We start from the raw sequence: 10,399 nt of genomic DNA on the forward strand, positions 1-10,399 counted from the left end.
GGAATTTTGGTCCGAAACCGACCGTGGCCGACCGATGCTCAGGCCTAGATATAAATATAGATAAAAGAACATTTATAAAATAAGAAAATAATATAATCAATAAAAAATTGATATCTTAAAATATTTATTAATTTTATCTTTAAATTTAATTTAGATGTTAATTGACACCAAAAATTTGATATCTTTAAAATTTTGATATCTTAAAATTCGATGTAATTGACACCAATATATATTAATTATAACATACATAAAAAATAAAAATAAAAACCTTTGCTTTAACATTTTAGAAACTTTGGCTGAATATGGTAAAATTACCTTTAAAAAGAAAACAAAATTACCTATATTTCTGCCTTCTATAAATTGAACGGGATTGATATATAAAAGTTTCACTGACAATAATAAATCATGAAGTCCGTTACTTTTTAAGTGTCCTTACAACTTTTATACACAAATCAAGAAATTCAGGTATTCTAATATACTTTTTTCATTTATATTTCATAATAAATACATCGCAGTTATAAACATGTAAATAAATTAAAACTTAAGTAAAATAAATTCTATATACTAAACACAAACGTTTCTTATATGATAACGTTTTTTAATTTTTTTTTGAGACATAAAATTTATATATATTTTTTATTTTTTTTATTTCATTTTATTTTATTTATCATAATTATTTATAAATTATATTTTAAAATTTTTAAATAAATTCACCATAAAAAAAAATAATATTATACTATAATATAAAAATAATTTATATTTAAAAATATTTATTCATAAAATTTTTTAATTTAATATTTATTTATATATATATATAATTTATTATAAATTTTAATTATATATAATAAAGATTTAACATGTGGATTACACAAATTAAAAAATACTTATAAGAATATAATTGACAAATAATAATAATAATTATTATTATTAGTATTATAAATTTTAAAAAGCTATATATAAATGTGAACAGTTTTTTAAGAAACCCGGATAATTGAAAAAAAAAAAAGTCTAAACAAAAAGGCAAAACGGAAAATTTGAAACTTTGGAAAGTTGAAACAGATGGTAATCGCATTATTATTACCGTGGAATTTTACATAAGCATGGAATAGGATGCACCTCCATTTGATTCATTTACATCTCTTTCATGAACAGATTCATTACTGATTTTACCCTATAGACTACATTCCGGCCACATTCATCTCAATGAAACTAAACATCTTCTTCCGCTAATTTTGGCAAACTCCAACTTTAGGATAAATTAAATTATATATATATAAAATATTTAAATATATTTTTAGTCTCTTTAAGATAAATTTATTTTGATTCTTCAAACTCTAAATTGTTGTTTTGAGTGAGGGCATGTTATTACTATAACCAAAGGTGACGCAACCTGAACCCTTTATAAAGCCCCTTAAGGTTGTAGTTCGACAAACAAACAAAAACACACACTCAGCGCACCTGTTATTCGTGCACTAGTTGTGTGTGTTAGAGAGAGAGAGAGAGAGAGAGAGAGAGAAGAATATTGGGGCCCAATGGAGAAGAAGAGGTTCGCGGTGTTGATGTGCGCAGAGGAATCGGAGTACATGAAGAAAGCGTACGGAGGGTATTTTGAGGTGTTCATGAGAATGCTGGCGGAGGAAGGAGAAACCTGGGACGTGTACAAGGTGCTGCGTGGAGAGTTTCCGCAGGATCATGACTTGCTTCTCTATCAAGGCTATGTCATCACTGGCAGTTGCAGAGACGCACATGGTAACGACAAATGGATTCACGACCTTCTCACCTTGCTTCGCAACTTGGATTCCATCAACAAAAAAATCCTCGGCATTTGCTTCGGACACCAGGTACCTACATTTTTACTATCTCCAATCAACATTACATAACTATTTTTAGAATTTACTTAAATATTTTACCTTTTTTCTTCTTATTTATCCAATAATACATGGAATAATCATTCATCCGTACCGTTTTTAAACTATGCTTTTTTCTTCAATGAAGAAAGATTAATTAGAATGTCGGTGCTTAGAACGAATTTGTGGATGTGAAGCAATGGAGAGATATTTTTATCCTCCATTATTGTGCTGTCATCTCGTTAAATCCACTGTACAGGTGGTCCACTATAACGAAAACACAGGGGACATTGAAACGTACGAATTTCAACTGTACGTATACACTCACCCTTTGGCATTTGTGCAGGAATAGTACTTACGCAGATATTTAAATATTCGATTAGTTAGATTTCCACTTATCCATGTTTTCTATGAAAAAAATCTAGTTTGGAAACCATGGTAATGACATGACTCATATATAACATAAGGCACTGGACTTGGACTTTCGATGACCTGATGATTTTTCTAATTTCATATTTAAAATATGAACGCTTCTAAAGTAAAGAAGTTAGGTTGGGTGAGGTGATTTTTGACCGATAATAAAGAGTTTTAATTGTAACTTGTTTGAAATTACAAAATAATCCCTCTATTAAATAGAGCTCAGGCTTCACTCTGTCAATCCTCCAATATCATTGCCTTCAACCGCGGTAACCAGCCCTGCTCCAATTCCCCTGTTAGGCTAAGGACATGGAAGTTCAATCTGGATTGAGTTTCCGGTATCATGTTTTTTTATGTCAAGAATGCCACTTTTCTGCCTTCGCTTGTGGATAATAAGTTTATTATTATATTATATTATTAAATTTAATAATAAAAATTAATGCTTCTACCATATTTTTTATTATTTTATGTTAGAATTTTTCTTAAAATATTATATTTCAGGTACTTTTTCGTATATTGTTACATTTTTTTCTTCCTATCTCTTATTTTAAGGGGTAGTGGGGTAGTGTACACATATGTATCTGAATAGTGTCAAAAGATCTGATCTTTACAACACTTGTCTTGCATTAAACCTGCTGACATGCCCCGTAGGATTGTTGAATACTAAAAAGTAAAAATTGACCCAATTGATAAAAAAGTTGATCTTTAGTTGACCAAAACAAGAAAGAGGTAAGTGAAGACGATACTGTGGTTGTCGGTTTCTATTTATCCCCTTCTTATTAATGTTTGCCAGAAACTCCAGAAAATTATTATTATTATTTCTCTTCAAGAATGTTTTACCACCTACCGCAACATGAAAACCTCTGAAAAGTGTCTCACTCGGCTGCGTGGTGTGGACCACTATGATGTGATTATCACATGCATCACTTAACTTTATGATATGATATGCCATCAAATAATAATTAAGTAGTTCCTGGTGTGTGTGTTTGCATAAACATATAAAATGAAAGTTGCTTTTTGTGTGTGGATTTGTGATCAATGACACAATGTTGGCACATGCATGGCAAAATAAATAATAGTTAAGGATCGTGTTTAATTTGATAATCTAAATATATAAAATGCAGTTTGCTTTATGTATGTGGATTTGTGATCAATGACATATTGTTGGCACTTGGCAATGTATAAGTAAAGGATAATGTTTAATTTGATCAGATACTTGGGCGTGCATTGGGAGGGAAAGTGATTCCTTCTCCAACTGGTTGGGACATTGGTGTCAGAACCATAACATTTTCACCATCTTTGCCATTCGCTTTGTCTTCCCTCGATCTTCCTTCAAGGCTTCCTATTATTGAATGCCACAGGGATGAGGTGTGTATTTTTCCATAAAAAAATATTGTCATTGTCTTAGTTTTGTTCTGAGTTTGATTTCTGTGATCATAAATAATTTATAGTTAAGTGATGATTTTTCCTTTGTATGAAAATAGGTCCGAGAGCTACCAGTGAAGGCAGAAGTGATTGCTTATTCGGATAAGACTGGAATAGAAATGTTCACATATGGAGATCACATTATGGGAATCCAAGGTCACCCTGAGTACTCCAAAGACATTCTTTTGCACCTTATTGACCGTCTGATTCAACGAGATTACATCATAGTACGCGCTCACAAACTGTTGAATCTCAATTTTATAAGTCACGAGACATGTTTTTAAATTGGCCAAGTAAAGTGGTTGGAAAGTGTTGAATAAATATCTATAGTAATTAAGAGTGGATGTTTTGAATGTGTGCAGGACGCTATAGCTGTGGAAGCAAGGGAGAGGATTAATGCAATGTGGGAGCCAGATACGGAGGCTTGGAAGAGACTCTGTGTCACATTTCTGAAGGGTCCATTGACATAAATGGAATTAATTGACACGAAAAGTTTTAGTTTAATGTGCTGTGGGCCAATGCATGCACCGCTTAGTACTGTTATTAGACAATTTAGCCGTGTTACGTTAGTTGTCATAGTGCTGATGGGTGTATTTTATGTACCTATGTTATCCATGGTCATATTACACCAATTAATAAAAAGTATTGTCACTCTTCTCTCCTTTCCAATTGGAATTCTCTAACTATCCTATAAACCTTTTTTTTAAGGAGAAAACTTGTTAGATGCAATTGCGTACGTTTATAATTAATGTCGGTCTTATTATACATGTGTAAGTGTAACTATCGTATAAACTTCTTTTTTTAAGAATTAACTTAATCGAATTTTAATCATATGTTATCTATCAACTATATTACATGTTTTTGCTAACGCATAATAATTATGAAATAGTAGCGGGTGAGTATAGAAAATCGTTGGCTATAAATTTTATACCACATGACACTTTTCTAATGCCACTTTTCTTGCTTCATGGGCAACCCTTTTTTTTTTTTGGGAAGGCAATAATTTTATTAAATAAAGTCAATTGTGCACAAGAAGTGCCAATTGAGATTAGTACAATAGTATCATTGAATCCACATTTCAATACTGTAATGTCAAAGAATAGCAAATACATAGATCCACTCACAGCAAATTGCAGTATTGTAACAAAAACATAGATTAACTCTGTTGCTCTGTTAGCTTCTACCTTTTGAAAAAGATTCCTTGGCACCTGTATGAATTAGTTGAGAACAGATAAAATTTTCGAGGTATGCTAAATACTATCCTAAAATAATTCAAGTTTAGAAAATACAATTTTGACAACTCATAAAAAAACATTTGGTATGCAGAATATTTTTACATTCTTAGAAATCTTAAAGTGAGAATTTTTATGTTTGGTAACTATTTAAAAAAAAAATATTTAAGAATGTAATTTTCTAAAAATTATTTTTATCCTACTTTTTCACAAAAATATTTTCATGAGGGGGGTAAAACATAAAATCTCTCTTTCTCTCTCTTTCTCTCACTCTCATTCCATTTCTCTTCCTCTCTCCCTCTACCCCCCTCTCTCTCTTTCTTTCTCTCTCCCATTCTATTTCTCTTTCTCCCTCTCTCTCACTCTCACTCCCCCTCTCTTCCTCTCCCTCTCTTCTTCTCTCTCTTTCTTGCTTTCTCTCTTTCTCTTTTTATTCCTCTTTCTCCCTATCTCTCTCACTCCCCCTCTCTCCCTCCCTCCCATATCTTTATTCCTCTCTCTCTTGTATTTCATAATTTCTTAACCATATCAATTTTATTAATATTATTAAAGTTTATTTTGTTTCTATAGTTTAATAGTATTTGTTGACATTTTTTAATTTATTTATTTGAATAAAATGAAATATATGTTTTTATTCTTCTTAACTACTATGTAACATTTTTTTTCTGTTTATTTTTTGTAGAATTATGTATTTAGATGATTTTAACTATGAATTTTCAATTTTTTAAAAATATTTTAATGTCATATTTGTAATAAGATATGAGTAAATAAATATATCTAATAAGTATATTTTAACAAAGGCTATTTTTGTAAAAAAAATTATATATATTTATATTCTCAAGAATACAGTAGTATAACCATACTTGAAATCTTTAATTCTTAATAATCTTATATGAATATTCACAAGAACTTTTATGAGTAACCAAATATATTTTAACTATTCCCAAGAATCATGGTTCCCAATACTTGTAATTCTTAGGAATGATGATTCCTAGGTATGAAAAAAATTCTCTCTTACCAAATTTCCTCATAAGGTGTATTACTGATTTTCCTATAAAAGATTCTACTATGGAAGAAACAAATAATTAAACTAGCTTCTCCCCAAAGATTCATCTTAATAAGCAAAACATTCATCTTAATCCTTTCAGCTATTCCATTACTCTCGGACTCTAGTGAATTAGGTAGAGTTACTTCATAGATAATACCTTCTTTTACACATAAAACATTAAACAAAGTGTACTCACTTCCCGTATTTGGTCTTATCCTTTTAATCTTTCTATTAAGTTGATTTTTCTACTCTAGCTAGCTTTATAAGATAAAAACATATATTAAAAGCTTCGTCTTTATGTCTAAGAAGATAAACTTTAATATATCTTAAATAATCATTTATAAAAGTTAATAAAGTAATTTTTACCACCTCTAGACATAGTTTATTTTAAATCAACAAGATTAGAATAAATTAAACCAATCAATTGAGAATCACATTGAATAGAAGGACAAGGTGTGTTAGTTAACTTTGATTCAGCACATATATCACATTTTTTTATATTTTTATCATGAAAATAAATTAAGTCCAAGCTTTGTAATTAATTATATAAGAAGAATTTATATGTCCTAATGTAACATGTAATATTAATCAAATCATTCATGATTTCTGAAAGGTTCCGCTTTCCAGGTTGCACTAAAGATAAGCCTACTTGACTCATGTATATGTGCAAGAGCTTTTCCATTTTTGTTAGCCTCCTTGTATATGACTATATCACAATTTGATATATAAATTATTCTTTAAAGATAATACTAATCAATGTGAGACTTCTTCCATTTATAATACATATATACAAGGGTGGAATTGTTTGCGGTTCAAGCCTGTGCAGTAATCCTTTAGGTGAGTCTCTATCGGAGTATGTCATTAGCACTCTATTTGATAGTATTAAGAGTGTTTTTCGGTTCTACTATTTTATGGACATCCATTCATTTTGTTGAAAAATTCAAGTATCTAATGTTTTCAATTGTGGATATTTTTCCACTTACACAATAGCAAATGGCTTATGTCTTGTAACTATTATAATTTCAATTATGTAGTTTACTGGTGGCATATAGTTTTGAGAATAAGACCAGAAAACCTTTTTGTAGCTTTTTTTTATTTGTTGAATTAAAGTTTAGTGCGAGTGAAATTTATTTCCGCAATATTGTGGCAAAATGCTTAAATTCAAGTTTTTTTCTTTTCATGCGTGGAATTGGGTGCTTTTGTTTTTGGCTGAAAGCTTTTGATGATCAACTTTTTATTTAACGAATCATTTGATATATGCACACTGTCTTTTAGGTGCTCCCAAAAATAAATATCTTTTTTGAATTCTAGTAATTCTGATAGATAAAAAAAATAAATAAATAAAGTGTTTTATTATTTTTTTTACCTTGCTATCAACTCACTGCCTATTTAGTGAAGCTTTCTTTCGTTGCAATTACGCGTTTTATTGAAGGGTAATTTTACATTATTTTATAAGACGTGATTTTAAATTACATTAAACGTCAAAGTATGTCGCAACAAAATTTTAATATTATGAGGATATAAAAAGTTATAATTCCATGTGATTTTATATGTATCGATTATTACTTATAACAAATTATTCCTTTTTGTTGAATTTGCAGCTGTTTTACACTACATGGTAAAAAAGAATAATAATAATTATGTACATATTGTCCATACTTCAAACAACAAAATATTCTCGCATCATCAGCGAGTCTAGACAAATTATATTCAAATATAAGTTACATTTTCTAAGTGGAACAAAAATATGCATTTCCCCCATAAATTTAGGTTAATTTTTACAAATGCACATCAACATTCGATCTGTGGGCTATGTATGGGAGGGAAGTGTGCATACATCACATGCAATACATATGCCATATAAATATGATATAATCAATCATATCAAATTGTGAACTAAAGAATAGACCTTTTGTTTCCTTCTTAATTAACTCTAACAAATAATTTTCTAGAAACTTCTCTGTGTTAATTTAAAAATTAAGAAAAACTAATAAATAAATGTGAAATTGAATCCATTATTTGATGTTGTACCTTATCTAGACAGCTTGCCTTTTCAGAATGATCATGAGAGATGCCATAATTGTAAAATAGTACTATTTTTCTCCACAGACAGCGTGTCTGTCATTAGAATAGTATTAGCTCATAAAGTTTAAACCATACACACCTAGTTGTTTTTTCCTGTATTGGATCGATGGTCATTCTCGAGAGATACTGACTCTGCGCATATATATTATGAATGTAACATTATTAATAATAATATTCTGTAAAAGGCTATAAATGAGACTAAAGTAGAAGAGACCAATTGGACAAAATAAAATAAAGGTGGCTACGTTTGCGTAGAACGAAGAAGAAAAGTGTTGAGTATTGGAATATATTACATTAGGAAATGAGAATAGCAAGGAAGGCAAGTAACGTGAAAGACGTTGAGTGTTGCTATTAAAATGCCCTAATAAGAAGCACCAAAACGACACCATACTGAACAACTTTAAAGTAGAATCATAAAGATACAAAAATAATTGAAGGCGAAACAAAACAACCACTTCCAAATCACTACGCATTAGAGTTAAAAAGAAAGGTGAAGATAACATCCTTTTGGGTCCTTTACCATCATTTATTGTATATAGACAGAAATTTTGTGAGGATTCAATTTAGTGGGTGCTTTCCACTAAACCAGCACTGAGTAAATTGCACATAATTTGTGAGGCATCGTGAGTTCAATGTATGTCCATGAAGACAAGCACGAAAATATTACGAGGGAAAAGGAAATGAAAATCTTATCCTTGAGAACGGGAAAAAGTTCTTGTGTTAGTTTCGTGCTTAAATAATGCAAATGTAAAGTGCTATCAATAATTTTAGAGAAAAAGCAGCCACTGTTTCCATCAAATTAGGCATAACTTTTTTTTTTCCTTACAGTTGTGCGTGTGTGTCTACGAGTGTGCGCGCGTGTGTATGCGTGTGTGCATATGTAAGTGTGTGTGAAGAGAAATTCATTGACTCTATTCAATAATGCATGTTATACAACAAATTTTAACTATCTAACTGATCAAATAAAAAGTTTTTAATATATAAATGAAATTTGTAAATTTTAAAACAATTTAAAAATTATTGAATATTTTATTATATAAATTTAAAATCAATATCTAATTATTTTTTTGAGAATATTTTTATGTCCTGCTTTAAGTGGATTGAACCATTTTGTTATCCTTAATTTTTACTTAATTAATATATTTTAATGAAAACATTTTCAAAAAAAATTTCAAACTCCCATATTTTTTAATTTATTTTTATTTAGTTTAAAATTAAATTTAAATATTTTTAAATGTCTCTGTATATGAATTAGAATCAAGAGTACTTTTAATAACTATTATTCAACAAAAGTGTTTTTAGATGATTTTTCTAACAAGCATTTTTAGAGATTTTTCTTAAATTTTTATATTATTTTTATTTATGAACTACATTTTAATATATATATATATATATATATATATATATAAAAGTCCTGCCAATGATTTAAATTATTACTAATGTAATAAATATTATTATTTATATGAAAAAGAAATTATGATTTGTTAATATGTATAAAAGAAGAAAAAAAAAGAATCTTAAATGATATTATGACATCAAAAGGATAAATATTTAAGGTGATAACAATGGAGAAAAAAAATGTATCTTTTTTAATATTCTATTTTTTATGTATATAAATTATTAACATTTGTAATTAAATATATTACAACATCCATACCAGGTAGATTCACAAATATATATAATTAAGATAATCAAGTATCCAAAATAATAGTTCATCATACATAATAAAAATAACATTAAAATCCAACAAATTGTTAATGTTCCTCCAAATTAGTACACACAAAGAACTCTAAATCATACACTAAATACAATAAGTACCTATATATTTTATACTTAATTACTTAAGTTAAGGTATAACAAATTAAAAACATACAATTCTAAAATATATATAATTTTAACTATTTCTAATTTGAAGGACATATCTTGCCCACTCATCATGTATTTTCAAAATCTCATTATGAGACACTAAGTGAGCATTTTAAAACAACTGAAACATATATAATATATTAGTGTACAATGTATCATAAATATTAAATTAAAGTTATTTTAAGATGTCAAAATACAAGTTATATTATTTTCAAGAATCAGTAATGCTCCCGTTAATTATGAGCTTCATCCAATACGTCAAATAACTTTTATAATACATCACATAAATAGTCACACTCGTGTATATATATCTTGCATTTGACATACCACCCAACACATTGTTGCTGATCACAACACTGGTTAATTAATATATTAGTTTATTAAGGATTTCATCCAGTAATAAGGATTTCATCTCACAGATGGGTTTCCTATATGCAAAGGAACATAAGGACACCATTATATACTCCCCAAGAATAATG

The 10,399-nt window shown here is 28.8% G+C and overlaps 1 protein-coding gene across 1 annotated transcript; it reads left to right on the forward strand.

Annotated features, from left to right (window-relative positions):
* The first annotated feature begins 1,406 nt into the window (after positions 1-1,406).
* Positions 1,407-4,358, forward strand: LOC109804642 (gamma-glutamyl peptidase 5). Its single transcript, XM_020366476.3, has 4 exons — positions 1,407-1,841; positions 3,477-3,632; positions 3,749-3,916; positions 4,052-4,358. The coding sequence occupies exons 1-4, from the start codon at positions 1,533-1,535 to the stop codon at positions 4,157-4,159; spliced, it is 741 nt and encodes a 246-aa protein (XP_020222065.1). The 5' UTR covers positions 1,407-1,532; the 3' UTR covers positions 4,160-4,358.
* Positions 4,359-10,399: the final 6,041 nt, after the last annotated feature.

This window comes from Cajanus cajan, chromosome 2, assembly GCF_000230855.2.
Source record: "Cajanus cajan strain Asha chromosome 2, NIPB_CcT2T_4, whole genome shotgun sequence".
Taxonomy (NCBI): Eukaryota; Viridiplantae; Streptophyta; class Magnoliopsida; order Fabales; family Fabaceae; genus Cajanus; species Cajanus cajan.

Bases quoted from the DNA above. Each gene is read 5' to 3' on its own strand.
- LOC109804642 (XM_020366476.3), top strand. From the start codon at position 1,533: ATGGAGAAGAAGAGGTTCGCGGTGTTGATGTGCGCAGAGGAATCGGAG. The intron at 1,842-3,476 runs GTACCTACATTT...TAATTTGATCAG, and splicing joins GCATTTGCTTCGGACACCAG to ATACTTGGGCGTGCATTGGG. The intron at 3,917-4,051 runs GTACGCGCTCAC...GAATGTGTGCAG, and splicing joins TTCAACGAGATTACATCATA to GACGCTATAGCTGTGGAAGC.